The sequence below is a fragment of the Rhamphochromis longiceps genome, linkage group LG3, assembly GCF_057381845.1.
Source record: "Rhamphochromis longiceps isolate RC_006_pf linkage group LG3, R_longiceps_female_GT1.1, whole genome shotgun sequence".
Lineage (NCBI taxonomy): Eukaryota > Metazoa > Chordata > Actinopteri > Cichliformes > Cichlidae > Rhamphochromis > Rhamphochromis longiceps.
Window position 1 is genome coordinate 6360858 of NC_140559.1, and position 15299 is coordinate 6376156.

Consider the following 15299-nt stretch of genomic DNA (forward strand, 5'->3'; position numbering starts at 1 on the left):
CGTCGCTGTTGCAGATTTTTCTCTCGCTGTTCTGGCTCACAGCGCTGCAAACACAAAAATAAATATCCCCAAAGGTGTGAAAGGGAGCTCATTAGTAAGAGTATTGTTACTCTCCGCAGGAGTAGTCCAGCAGTAGAAATCAGTCCAATAACAAGGTGTGTAACATCTAGCAGGGTGACAGAAAAACCCAGGGTAACTTCTAAGGACCTCAACGTCTCTCTCACATTGTGTTTTTTAAACATGCTTCCATTCGTCACTTCAGTCTTTACTCTGAAATACAGGAAGAGAAATCATGGCTGAAACAATTTCTCATGAAACCAGGGGTGTGGTCCAACAGTCAGTTTGGTGAGGAAGGTTCCTAACTGAGAGAAGTGACCCAGAAGTATCTGTGTAGCAGCCACAATGAATCCAGATCATGAGCTTTATTAACTGATCAAAGTCTCTTCTTTCATCTTCTGTATCATTCAGTTTGCATTGGTAATGCCCATTATTGTAATGCTTTTTTAAGACGAGCAAAACTTTATTTCACTTTGGGTTAGCTGGGATAAGTGATGGATGGAGGGAATTTTACTTCAGCCACAGAAATCCTAAACAGGAAGGAGGAGCAGAGTTACAGTGGATCACTATCCAGCAGGGAAACAAGGTTTATTTCAATTTCTTGGCCATGAGTGAGATTTACTGAGTGGGCAAATTAGGGAGACGACACCATCAGATCCCGAGCCCTCCATGTGTTAATCAAGAGACGGCTGCTGTGCTACATCCATATATAATGAATAAATTAGGAGCTAAAGCTGAAAGGACAGTTTATTTGTACCATCTTCACGTGAACACATTCAAGAACATCACAGATGAAGAAACATTAAAAACTTCCACACTACATAAAGCAAGAAAAATAGTTTTTCTTTCAGGTGGTTTCAGAAAAACAGAAACATCAAACATCTCCAAGACTCTCTTTGAAAGAACTAAAAACCTTTGTTCTCATGGTCCAATCATGAGTGAACTCCCCGATGAAGCCTTGTGTGCTAAAACATGTCAGAGTTTTAAAGGTTAAACATGAGTTTCCAAAACGTTTTGCTGGAGAACAATGAACTATTTGACTGAGTTTCAATCATTTACAGACGAGCAAAACCAGGACAGAGAAAAAAGGACAAAACTGACTCAGTAAAACAACAGAAAAGAAGATCCCATGTAGATCTGTATTATGTAGAAGTTCAGCCCAGCAACCAGTTCAGTTCAACACAAGTTTAAATGATTCTATCTGAACTCTGTGGAGCCTGATCTCAAGCTTTTTGAGTCTGACCAGAGGAAACCAGAGGATCTTTCTGTGTCTTCAGATTCACTGTGATCCAGTGATGGGAGTGATTTCAGCCCTGAGTGATCGCGCTGATGTTTGCACAGAGCAGACAATGAGGTGAATGTTTGGGCACATTGGTAACAGTGAAACAGTTTATTAGTAACGTGGGATCGTTTGTGTGCAGAGTATGAACTGAGATTCCTGAAGCTCTTGTCACACTGGTCACAGCTGTAGTTTCCTTCCATGTGTGCACGTTCATGCCTGTTACGACTATGTGAATGTGAGAAGCTTCTCTCACAGTGTCTGCACTTGTGTGGTTTCTCTCCTGTGTGGACTCCTTTGTGTGATTTAAGCTGACCTTCAGTGGTGAAGGATGACCCACACTGATCACAGAGGTGCTTTTTAACCCCACTGTGAATCAGTTCATGTTGTTTTAACTCACTTGATGTGGTGAAGCTTCTCCCACATTCTTTGCAGTATTTCAGTTTGTCTCCAGTGTGTCTACGTTGATGTACTTTTAGGGTCTTTTGCCAACTGAAAGTTTTTCCACAGAAGTCACAATGAAAGTCTTTCCCACCACCACAGTGATGACAGGGTTGAGAACTGGATCCATCTGTGTCGCTCTGCTTCTAAACAAAGACACAAAGACAGTGTAAGTCAGTCCTTCAACATTTGTATCCTGAACGTCGCCTGAAATAAAGAGCATCTCTGCAGACGTCCAACTACATTTGACTGTTTCAGTTAACACACTCAGTTTACTGGGCTGCAATAACTACAATACTACCACCATAATACTACAGTAATACTAAAATCATAACTGAAAGGAAAATCTGAATAATCACTCAGAGGTGCTTTTCCATGCAGTAGAATTGCTAACATGCTAACACAGTTTAATGAGCAGAGTTGTTCCAAACAGTCAGGCTAAAATGACAAGATAACAATATAAATATATACCTCACAGTAGCTGCACTTGTAGAGTCTCTTTCTGGTGTGGATCTGTTGGTGTTGTTTCAGGTGACGTGGAGATTTAAAAGTCTTCTCACACAGGTCACATTGATACGGTCTCTCCTCAGTGTGGGTAAACATGTGTCGTTGTAACTGTGCGTCTGTTGTAAAGTATTTGCCACACTGTTCACAGCAGTACACATCATGTCTGGTGTGAATGCGTAGGTGTGTATTTCGGCTCCCTCTCCAGCTGAAAGTTTTCCCACAGATGTCACAGCTGTATGCCTTAATTCCAGAGTGGGTAACTAGATGCTTCTGTAAGTGGCTACTGTGAGTAAAAGCTCTGCCACACTGATCACATCTGTACGCTTTAACTCCACTGTGGATGAGTTGGTGTTTTTTTAGGGAACCCTTCCTGGAAAAAGAATTTCCACACAAGTCACAGCTGAACGGTCTCTCTCCAGTGTGGATGACCTGATGCTGTTTTAGTTTAGCCCTCACAGTAAAACCCTTCCCACACTCGTCACAGCTGTATGCCTTAATTCCAGAGTGGGTAACTAGATGCCTCTGTAAGTGGCTACTTTGAGTAAAAGCTCTGCCACACTGATCACAGCTGTATGCTTTAACTCCACTGTGGATGAGTTGGTGTTGTTTTAGGGAACGCTTGAAGGAAAAAGACTTTCCACACAAGTCACAGCTGAACGGTCTCTCTCCAGTGTGGATGACCTGATGCTGTTTTAGTGAAGCCCTCACAGTAAAACCCTTCCCACACTCGTCACAGGTGTGTTTTTTCTCTCCCTTTCTTCTGTGAGGTTTGTCGGCCTCCTGAGAGCGCTGACTTCTGGCTCCATGTTGGTCCTGCAGTGACAGAGATACAAACAGAGGCAGTGAGTGAAATGCAGTCGTGGAACAAACTCAACCTTCAACCTCCATTAACACTAGTTTTAAACCTGAAGGTGGAGCGTGGCACCAAACATCCCCACCTGCTGGTAGTTCTAACACATTACATCCAACCTGCTGTTAAAGATAATTCATGACTGTTCAAACACTAAAATCATGCCCATCCCTCCTGATTGCACACACACACACACACACACACACACACACACACACACACACACACACACACACTTTTATAATTTAGATTATTTTGTTGGTTCCTATTACATATTTCTATAATTTGTATAGATTTATACAGAATTATTCAGTGATAATAAATCCTATGTTTGTTTATTCTAAAGGAACCCCGTTAGCTTCCACAACAGATGTTGCTCGTCTTCCGTCAAATACTCACATAAAATATTACACAATAAAGTGGATTCAAGATATCCACATAATTTCACTCTTACATCCACAGTGAGGTTTCACAATTGTTCAAATATAAGCAATCAATAATAATAATAATAATATCAATAACATTGAGGCACATTACACAAATTTCAAAAACAAATCATGTCTTACAATATTTACAACAACTAAAAGCTCTGTAAATCGGCTTTTAAGTGTTCATTGAAGTTTTGAATAATTCTCTAATTTTTTAAGGCAACTTATTCCACTTAAAAGTTGCTCTAAATGTAACAGTTTTACAAAACGTTACTTTTAACTCGAGCATTTACTAAATTGCAGCTTGTTGAAAACTGTGTAATATGATGATGTATTTCATCTGGATACTGCAGCTGAGCAGAATAAATGTGGTGTGTTTAACAGAATTGCTTTATTTAGAACTACAAGTAAGCCATAGAATATTTTAGCCTGTACAGGAAGCCAAGAAAGGTTATTATGCATTTTATCAATATTAGTATAGTATGAACATCTTCACACTAATCTGGACGCCTTATTCTGGACTAACTGAAGTCTGTTAAGATCTGTCTTATTAGCTGCTGACCAAATGATTGAACAATACTCCAGATGAGACATTACTAGTGCATTAATGACATCTTTCATAATGAAGAAGTGATACACAAAGAGCATTTCATAGCCATAGCTATGCCTTGTCGGCAGAGTTATGTGACATTAGTGATGTTTGTACTTTCAGCGTTAACTTGGTTTTAAAGCCTTTAAAATATACGCCGTTCAATAGTCGACCTTAATCTGACAGAGAATGTGATGATTTTGTGGATAATTAAAGTCAGTCATATATCCACAAACACAACAAGCTGAAAGTCAGTGATGCTGCTCGGTTTGCAGTCCTGAACATCACGGCACAAGCAGGATTCACTGCACTGTTAATGTTAGCTGTGTTATATTGCTGCCTCTGTTCGGTGGTGTCGAGCCAAACGCACTTTAACGTGTGTTTGAACGAGCTGACGGTTCACTCGTTAAGCTGAAAGAAAGATGCTTTAATCACAGCAGTAACACATGTGTCCACTGCACCATCTGGAACTCTTCTTGTTTACACTCGTAATAACACAAACACTAAATCCTGCTTCTCTGGTGCTGTTGTGTAGCAGTGTGTACACCTGAGACTGTCACCTGTCTGTCTGTCCTGCACTCTCTCTCTGTTTCTTTCTCTCTGATTGTGGAATAAAAGTATGAACATGTGTTTATAAGTTACACTTGTGTTTGAATCCTGCAGCTTATCACACATTTGATTTCCATGTGTGACGACTGCAAGTGTCCAGAGTGAGGACAGACTGAGGGAGCCACTGCTGCACATCATCTGTGAGGCTTTGCAGCCCTGATGATCCACCAGAACAAATTCAGCAGTGTGTGAGGAAGTGGAGGAGGAAGAGCCAGCAGCACAGAAATGAAGCCCAACAATCATGTTTCACAGTCCTGTGGTCTCAGCCTCAGATACTCATCAAATCACACAGAGCTCATGTAGAAACAAATGAACTAAATATGTTCTCCTTCATTTCTGTCAAACAAAGCTGTATGAAACGTTTCCAGCTGTTAGTATCATGGTTGCTAGGGAACCTGGGCAGCGCGACGGAGGCTAGACGTCCCATTTCACGAGCCTACGAGCCTCGCACTTCGGCCTTAGCGGTCTTTGAGTACGCGGCCCTTGAGGACTTTAAAGCTGCAGAACCTGAATTGGGATACAGCCATGATGATCTCCAGCCTCGTGCTCGCCAACATTCTCACCTGAGTTAAGAAGACGATCACTGAAATGGTCTCAGCAGGTCCTTTGATGACAGCAATGAAATGCAGTGGTAAGGCTTTTTGGGGATTAAGTTCGTTTTCATGGCAAAGAAGGACGATGCAGTTCATCTGATCACTCCTCATAACATTCTGGAGTGCAGGCAAAATGCTATTATAAAAACTTAAGCAGCAACTTCTCCAGGTTCCAATATTTATGCAATTCTCAAAGCTTTTGGCCACGACTGTATAACCTCTTCTGAAGTTTAGTGGATATTATACATGGTTATGCTCAGGATGTGTCGGCCAGTTTCCACTGAAACGCCTTTTGGTTAAACTGTCAGCGAGGAATTTGCATTTGCACTGTTACATTTTTATATAACTTTAATGCACATAAACAACAGCTGCTTGTTTCAGTGAAAATACATTGATGGCTTTTTAATAAAGTTGTGCAGCTGTAAAGTATTTTGTCTGGTGTCAATTCTATCGTCAGCTACATCATTATGGCAAATGTTCAAATGTATATGGTGATAAATATCTTTGGTCATATGGTCCTGCTCTGTCTGTCACCTTCTGTGTTGAGCTCATTGTTTCCTCTGTAGTGGCTGAGCTGAGTCCAAGTAGCTGAAAATGTTCCTCTGCTGCTCCGTCAGACTCTCCTCCTCCTGCTGATCAGCTGGGACACAAAACAGATCTTTGTTAGGCTCCACACTGCACTGAAGAGTCAAAGTGTCTCATATGTTCATCTGACAAGTAAAAGAACACATTTTTGTTTCCCGAGGTGGGCAACTTGTTGGAAACAAACACAAAAGGTTTGAGCACTGATACCTGCCATTGCTGCCATTGAAAGATGCAACGCCAGCAATGTGGATTGTCAAGACTCAAACCAATCATCAAGCAAAGACAACAGGGATCATTTGTTTCTGTTTATTTAGCATTCACAGCATTTGTAGTTGCCTTCTGTGCAGGGGAAGTCCACGCACACTGTGTGGTACCGCCATCCGCAGAAGGTGCATTCAACCTCTGTAAGAGAAACGAGATTGTCTGAGACTGAAATGATATTCACTAAAGAAGTGGTGATTTGTAAAACTTCACATTTTGACCCGGGACGTACTCTGCATGAAAACAAGCGCTCACTCTTCCTGCTCAACAAATGACAAGGGCGGAGCCTTATACCACGTTATACAGAAGCTGTGCCGTGTGATGCTAAAATTAGCAGGGAAACAACAACGGAGAGCACGTCAGGGATGACGAGAAAGTGACAGGAGAAAATCCGTCCCGGTCAACCACCCAAACATTAATAACGGGAACCTTATACAGCGCTTCCCTATACACGTCGAACTCCCGCAGGCACAAAGACATTACGGAGGCTATCACTTATCACCTGACCAAAGATATGGCTCCATCAACACTGTGCAAAACGAGGGATTTAGGAAAACGATCAACACCCTAGACAAACGCTACACAGTGCCGTCCCGCAACTATTTTTCTATTGTTGCACTACCTGCTCTGTACACGCAGCGTCGAGCAATGGTGGAGACGGAATTTCAAGCAGGACAACATTTTGCTGCAACAACAAAACGTGAGACATTTGTTGTTTTATGTTTATTTATTGTTATGAGAGAATCATGATCTCAATTCTAAGCCAAAAAATCGTGATTCTCATTTTATACAAAATCGTGCAGCCCTAACATTAACACAAAACTATTGTTTCACCAGAGAAACACACATGAAGAGAGAGAGAGAGACAATAACAGCTACCAAACAGTCGTCATAATTCGTCACACAATGAGAAAAGGACAAATCAACAAGTAACAATGACTAATTAATATTAAAATCTGTAACATAATGTATTGTTTGGAGTTTAGTCTGATTGGTTCAGGATGACCTGCCATTATCCAATCACACGTCTGCTTACCTGCATCTTTTCTCTAACCTGAGCACCTGATGGCTTTGAACTTTTGTTGTCCATCTTCCATTGGTTTGAATTTTGCGCTCCAGTACAAACACAAATCCCCCAACCCGAGGATCAGCACAATTAACCTAACAGACCTACACCTTAGTTCACAGATTCACTTTGTCTAAGGTTGATTTCTGGGATTTCACACAACCCAGGATTCAGATCGTGAATCCATGATGGGCTTGGATTTACATCATTATAAATGAAATGCGCTCTACTTGGAAGCAGCCGGCCCCGCCCCTTTTGACGGGTTGTGTGAGACTTTAAATCTTTAAACTGTAAATTATAAATGTAAATTGTTATTGATCCTTTACCCCGAGTCCTAAAGTGTAGATTTATTTTCTTACTCTTCTTATATTTATTGTTTGTTTACTTGCACCGCTGTAACTGCAGCCTCGTCGTCTCGTCTCTCTATATGCTGGACTGTCTGTAGCGGAGATGACAATAAAGTTTACTTTGACTTCAGCAGCGCGCAGGCGCACCGAGGGCTCTCGCGCTCACTTTATAGAATTTAGAAAAAACATCGGTGCAGATTATAAGTCTGTATCATAATATCTGTTTGTTGTGTTGTTTTTATTTTGTTTTGCGAGTTGGTTATTAGATGCCGCTCCAGCCAGCCAGAGACTCCCTGCCGCCCCGCCCTCTCCTCCCTGTGCCGCCAGCAGCAGGCGCACCTCGCAAACGGAGGGCGCCCTTACTCCCAGCAAATGGCTGATAGAAAACCGATCGGTGCCTACGAATTTCCCAATATGCGCTGGCATGACGTCGGGGAAGCATGGGTACGACCGATTATTTTATTTTTTTCTTGCCAATGCCAGTGATGCCCCCCCCACCACGATGCATTCTATTGGTTTGCACACTTACACACACACCCAGCTGTGGTTTCCTGTTTTGCTGGACTCTGGAGAGCCCCGCCTTTAACGCTCTTCTCTCACAGAGAGCAACAGAAAACTTGGAAAAACTCCAGATTGACTGAACTCAGTTCAAAGTTACCTTGACACCTTTAGATGTGAGACGTAGTGATGGTCCGCTTGAAGCTGACATGTGTCAGAAAGATCGACGCGCTGCTTCAGAAGCACCGTGTCGAGGCTTGATTCGTTTGGCCAGAGTCACGTGATCAGTGACGTCTGAAGCTTCGTTTAGAACGTACCTCTTTTTAAATCGAACTTTATTGAAACACAATGAGTATACAACATACAAACAGATGAAGTTTACAAAAGAACAGAACATGAACATACAGAACCAGGAGTAAAAAAATTATGATATGAGTAGGCGAAAAAAATCAACATATTGTAACGTGCAGTGGAGATGAAGCCAGCCGCGGAGGTGTGCAGGTGGATAGTGAATGAGCAACAGCTTCTGACTTTCCAAAAAGTACTCATTTATTTACAATATCAAAAATAAAAGTGCTACCTCTACCACACATTACTAAAGAGCACACTAGTCTGCGTACACACGGGAGCATCCATTACAGGAGGAGTGCGAAGAAGAACAAAAAGGGGGTGACACCAGTCGTGAGACAGGAGGCGCCGCCATGTGGTGATACACTGCATTACAATAGCAACTGTTACATAGTCCCCCCCTGGTGAGAAAAAGGCTGTCCTCAGCCGTACACAGCTGAAAAAGCACACACCACACCTAACAGTACCCTATACATAGAGGTTACAGCTAAGATTGGTGCACACACACAGGGCAAAAGACCATTTAAAAATGAAATTGGTGAAAATAAGACGAATATGTACAGTGGAAAATCAGTTTCCTTCGTTTTTTTCACTTTTTTCTTTTGTTCTTTTTTTTTTTTCTAAGTAAATGCCAAGAATGAACCTTAACGCACGAAAGAGCCATAAAACTGGATTAAGTAGAGCAAACAGAAACATCTACATATCATGACTCAAAGTAGCAATGCAACAAGACAGCATCAAACAGGTTTAACCAAAACATTTCACTTCAGATCAAGCCTGGTTGTGTGAAAATCATTAGTCCATCTTTTGTTGCTCCAGCCAGACGTAACTCTGGGGCAACGTCTGGGCCTGAGATTGTAATGTCCACCAGCAGCTGGGTGCTGGACAGATCTGGGTGAAACACTCTCTGGAACAGCGCCCACACCAGAAGAAGAGTCAATGTCTGGTAAATCAAAGGGGAATGGCTCAGAGTCAATGTCAGTGTCGGCAGGGGGGCCAGGGTGGGCCTGAGAGTCAGAGTTCAGACCCTCTGCGGTCTCTCTCTCAGCAGGCAATGAAACAGAATGTTCTTTGGAAGTGAGAGAGTCCCAGGTATGGAACGGTTGCATGTTCACAACATGATAAACACCTGCATCCACACCGGAGTCCACCCAAGTGAGCCTGTAATTAACATCACTGAGTCTCTGAGATACACACAATGGTCCCTGAAACAGTGGTGCAAGTTTAGCAGTTGTCAATGGAAAATTGTATTTAGTAGTCAGTATAATCTTTTAGTGATATAAGTTTGCTTATGGTAGGATGCTGTTTGTAGTTATTTGGTAGTGACAGGATGTGTGATTTTTAGCAGGCTTGGTTCACCCCCACATCCTGGGAGCGTGGGAGAGGTCGTACCTTGTTTTATTGTTTTAACGTAGCTATGTCTGTTTTAGTCTAAGTGCTTTAACTGCTGGACTTCCTCACCGTGCCATCTAGGGTGGGGGAGACTACCCTCTTTATGACCAAGGATGTACCTTTTGTGCTTTCATGTTATATGACTCTTTGATCAACACACACACACACACACACACACACACACACACACGCTCAATGGAGTATAAATAAAGACCGGGGCAGTTCTCTCACTGGAGTCTCTTAGAGTAGAGGCTGCCCTTGCTAGCAAGAAGTTCTGTGTGTTTCTCTTCTCTGAGTCTTTACTGAAGAAGTGTTTTAGAACATTTTCCCTAACATTTACTTGGTCCTTCGTAGCCGGAGCAGAATATATCAGAACTGTTATCTGTGACTCTGTTCCAGGATCCAGCACTGATTCCTGACGCCGTGGGGGGCCGGCACCGAAGTCTGTGCACAGCCCTCTTAGACGAGGAGAGAGTCCCAGAGCGTGAATTCGAGTCTGGGCCGGTGACCAGGTCCACGGCGCTGGGATTCAGTCTGATGATCCGAACCGTCAGTGGGACGTCAGGGGTGAGAAACACTATTTGGTATTTAAAGACGGCCGCAAAGATTTAAAGTAACGTGACAAATTAAAAATACGTTTAAGTAACGTGATAAATTAGGTTGGGTTCGCCGGAAGGAGCCGAATTTGACCAGTTTTAGAGGTAGCTGAAATTATCTCGTGACAAATTAAAAATACGTTTAACAAATGAAAACACGTTGAGTATATAAAACGGCCGCAAAGGTTTAAAGAAATGTGATAAAATAGGTTTAAGTTCGCCAGAAGGAACTGTGTTTTGACCAGTTTTAGAGGTAGCTGAAATTATCTCGTGACAAATTAGGTCTAAGTTCGCCAAAAGGAACTGTGTTTCGACCAGTTTTAGAGGTAGCTGAAATTATCTCGTGACAAATTAGCGCGCAAATGTCTATGTTTGTGTATGTGTCTGGAAGTAAGTTGATTTTACAGCACAATACGCTGCTGAACTACTTCCATTTTTGTTTTCTTTGCTGAGGCTCATGTTCTGGTGACAAAGGAGAACGGTTGAGTTTCATCTCATAAAACTGATACCGCTTCACCGTTAGGGTGAAGTCGAAGGCCGTATCAGTAAACCACCCTGAAGTCAAGCGTGCCAGTGACGGCCCAGCAAAATCTTTGAAAATGGGGGATAAACAAGTAAAATTAACACCTGATGAGAAATGTCTAGAAAAACAGCAAGCCGGAGCACGACTAATCCAAAAGAAAGAGAGAGGAATGCATAGTGGAAGAGCAAGAGGTAGAGGCTACACACACACACCAAACAGTGACTTTAACACTACATGCTGGAGGTGTGGAAAAGAGGGACATTTTGTACGTGACTGTAAGAAACAAAGAAGACAGTAACTCAGAATAGGATAGCAGCTCAGGTGAAGAGAGCAGTTCAGACTAGGAAGAACATAATAATCCCTCACCTAGTGAAAATTAGAGATCATAGTAGTTTGAAGTAGTTTAAAAAAGGGTTGGAAACAGACCCGACTGAATAGATATAAATGCAAGAGGAGTAAAGTAAAATAAACAAAAGGCTAAATTACAACTTAATTTTAATGCATTCAAACTAATAATAAAAAGGATAACAACCTATAAACTGGTATTAATAATGAAAGCAGATAATTCACACAAACAGAACTGTGATAACTGGAGTGTGCAGCGTTTCCGTGAGCAGTTTTCCTGCATCTTGACTTGTGTGTAGAGTGTTCATAACATCAGCATTATGTTTTTGTTTATTTGTTTTGTTGGGTTGAAAAATAGTTTAATAAACTGGTGATCATATTTATGGATCACCATGGTACATATCAGCTATGTGATTTATTTACGCAGATGAAAAAGTGAGTGTGAATGTGTTTGACGTCACAGTGTTTTTGTGCGCTGTGTAAAAGTAATTGCCTTTGATTGTGAGAGCGGTGATTCTGCAGGTCACCAGCTATTTAAAAAAAAAAAATAATAATAATAATAATAATACAAACAAAAAAGAGTGAAAAAGAGACAAAATTTACATTGTAGATGAAAAATAATTATAGGAAAAAGGTTTTGTGTTGATCAACCAAGAACAACTACAATCTTATTTTCTGCTTTTAAGAAAGGACGGTTCACAAAAACAGAGAGAGAGAGAGATGTGTGTTGATTAAGCAGTGAGGATAATAATGAAAGTCTCTCAGTCTGTCGTTTACAGGTGGGGAACGGACCTGGATCAATTCTCCACGGGCAGCAGTCGGAAGAAAATTATAGGTTGAAATCATTAGAAAAAATAGAAAACACCCAGCCAGAATTTTTTGGCTGAATTGTTTTGCAGCTTCCCGTCCTCATCCCGAACAAGCAAGCTCCAAGGAAACGAATCTCTCCCTGAAGACACCGAGTGCAGTTTCAGAAGCACGAGCATGAACATCAACAGTGGACAGGAGTCCAAGAGACAATACCAGAGTTCTGAGCAGAGAGGTCCAGCAGCGCTGTGGGCAAACGGCATCAGAAAAAGAAGAACCACCATCTAGATTGGATGGATGGAGATGCGTTTCCAGCCAGCTGCAACCTCATTGTGTGTGAAGGACTTTTGAGAAGACTGTCTGAGTTTGACATTTGCCATGTTTGGAGTGAGATGGCAATAAAAGAGACAGTGGGACAAAGAGAGAGACACGGGACAAAGCTGAAAAAGCTGACTGCCATTGGACTGAAAAGTGGGAGAGAAGGAAAGGAGCAGAGGAGGACTGAGGCTGCTGTTTTAGTGTGGGCAATCAAATTAGGTTAAGGAATTCGGGGAGACAAGCGACTGCCTGGAAGTGGAGGATTGATACAGTGTCCAGACCACCACAAAAGGGGGAGGAAGACAAGCACTGAGGTATGCAAGTGTACTGTTAGAAAAAAATGGAAAGTGACACGACACATACAGATAATATGCACCAGAGATAAAAAAAAAAAAAAATCATACACAAAGTGTTACACATTAAGAGAGGGCATTTGTAGAAGGGGTTAACAACACACAGTGTGGTTGCCGATGGTAACCTGCAAGCATTTGGGGTTTAGCTGTGCCTGAATATGACAGAGTTTTTCATTTAGATGTTTCTGAAACAAAATTTGGAGTGAACAGAGTTTTGTTTCAGAAAAAAGGGGGGAAGGTACATGAAAGGATACATAAAAACAGAACATGCATTAACCCTACTAATACAAACACAAAATAACTCATGAAGATTAGACAACATTTTAAGTGTGCGAGTGAATGAGATGTGTTGGAGTTTGTTGTGTGCTGAGTGGAGACTCTAAAACACCGAGTTTCCTGTTTTGATGTGCGAGTGAATCCTGTATTTAGATACACAACTCTGAATACGTCAGAACAAACTTCTTTTATGAAGTGCATGACAACATGTCACATGTTTTATGATGAAGGAAAAAGGAAAATTGAATAAAATACATCTGTGGTTTAGATGAGTGAAGAGCACAGACCTGGTGATTAAACTCATAGCTAATAAGACACATTAGGCTTATGTGTGTGTTGTGCAGCTGATGATTGATTTGGAGTGAATCTAGCTGATGATTCTTCTCCTGTTGTGAAGTTGATGAGGAGTTTGTGTCATGACTTAACAAGGCCTTTTTATTTTGATACTTTTACAGTGCACTGAAAGTTTGGTTTGATAATCTCTGTTATTTTTCATTTTTATCTTTTGAACAGACACTGATTTTGTTTGTCTATTTCTTTTCTTTAAGCAGATCTGCACGTCGGGAATTAAAAGTGCTATACGACCTGTCGAGAACGCCGTTACAAGTGCATTTTCTCCACATTAAAATGGGTTCTGGAGAAAGCCACTTATTGGGACAATATTAAATGAAAGTCCCGGCCTAAAAAGGATCCAGCGATGTAATCCAAACTAAAGTTCTTCTTTTTCTTTTTTGAAATGACGTCATTTTGCTGGAAGTGGAAACAAAATGCGACTACAGGTTCCACTATCAGCAAAGAATGAATGTATGAATGCGTGAGTGAAAGGAAAGAAAGCTGATTGACTGGTAAAAGAAACTGTGAGAAAGTGTACACACCTGCGCAGCGCTAACATTTACATTTCTTTTTACAGCAGATGATTAATCATGTGTTTGATCATGTGGTTTATAAGAGGATTAGTTAATGGTTTTTTAACTATAGGATTTCTGGGTTTATATGTGAATGACATTCTTTCCACGAGAAGGGATGGTTGACTTTATGGTCTTTTTTATGGCACCTCTGGAACCTGTTGACCTGTGTCTGACCTCCGTCTGACCACAGTCAATGTGTATTGCTAATGTTTGTTTCTCTGAGAATGCTGTGGAGGATTCGGCAGAGGCGGACAAGTGACATTAGTAAAACAAATAAGAGATTACGATACTTATGGAATAGTTTATTATGGGCTCATTTGCTGGCCACTTTTGAATCCATAATAATATATAAGTGGAGTGACTTTGCTTAAGAGAAGTCACCGATTACATTAATGTTAACTGAGCACATGGGATGATCCATGTTTGAGGCGAATGATGGTAACAATAGTGATTTAATGATTTGAGAAAACTTGCACATGACACTTGTCTTGCCCGTGCTGAATGCTTATACTCTTATGATATAATTGTTTATAAGTGTGAAGTTTGATTTTACTTCTAGATTTTGTTTTCCAGGCCAAGAAGGTGTGTATGCAGGGATCCAGGTTTGGTGAGTTGACGCATGAGAGTGTCCATGCGTCAAGAGGTGGAGTCCAAAGATTAACATTAAACAATGTTTTCTATTATTATTGTTGCAGTGATTTAACCGTTTATTTATGGGTATTAAACCTATGCAAGTGGTGCACCCATGTTCAGATGAGGCTTTGATGGTCTATAAGTTCACTGAACTAAAGAATGTGGTTTGATGATTGTTGACATGCTCTCCAAATAGAAGTTTTTCTAAAATACAGGTGCAGCAGTAATCTCCTGGGAAATCTTCAGAGGCCCAGTGAGAAGCGAGAACCATTCCAGGCATAGCTGACAGCACCAGGCAGTGGTTGAGGTCAAAGGTCAAGCTGGTTAGGGCCCATCATGAGATCAGACTTTGGAGCCACAGCAAGGACCATGAAACTGCGTTGGAATGAGAGCTGTGCCAAAGGGGATTTCCAGAGGCCAACAGAGGAGATTGTGGACAACAGATGGGCACCTGAAGGATGAGGGGAGCGTGCCAAGCTCCATCGACAGCGCAGAGGGAATCTAAGGATGGCATTATGATTCTGTGAAAAGCACAGGAACCAGAAGCTATGGTGGTGATGACAGCAGTTTCCTATGAACATCACCTTGACCTGCAAAATAACGGAGAGACCCTCCTGGATTTATCAGAGCCACTGCAAAAAGGTTGAGGTCCCAGGAAACCCTGACACCCCCAAGACAGCACAGTAGAGA

General features: G+C 41.6%; 1 protein-coding gene across 3 annotated transcripts in view; it reads right to left on the minus strand.

The window, feature by feature from the left end:
* Positions 1–52: 52 nt before the first annotated feature.
* Positions 53–15299, minus strand: part of LOC146672671 (uncharacterized) — a 32895-nt gene continuing 17648 nt past the window's right edge. Inside the window, exons 1-4 of one of the 3 annotated variants that reach the window (XM_085388207.1) lie at positions 8271–12014; positions 5888–5993; positions 2249–3097; positions 53–1923 (exon numbers count right to left, since the gene is read on the minus strand). In XM_085388207.1, coding sequence (XP_085244333.1) covers positions 1255–1923; positions 2249–3097; positions 5888–5905 — 1536 coding nt within the window. In that variant the 5' untranslated portion in view covers positions 5906–5993; positions 8271–12014 and the 3' untranslated portion in view covers positions 53–1254. Of the gene's footprint in view, positions 1924–2248; positions 3098–5887; positions 7824–8270; positions 12015–15299 lie in introns of those variants that run through there. The other 2 variants (XM_085388212.1, XM_085388202.1) reach the window with 2 other exon arrangements.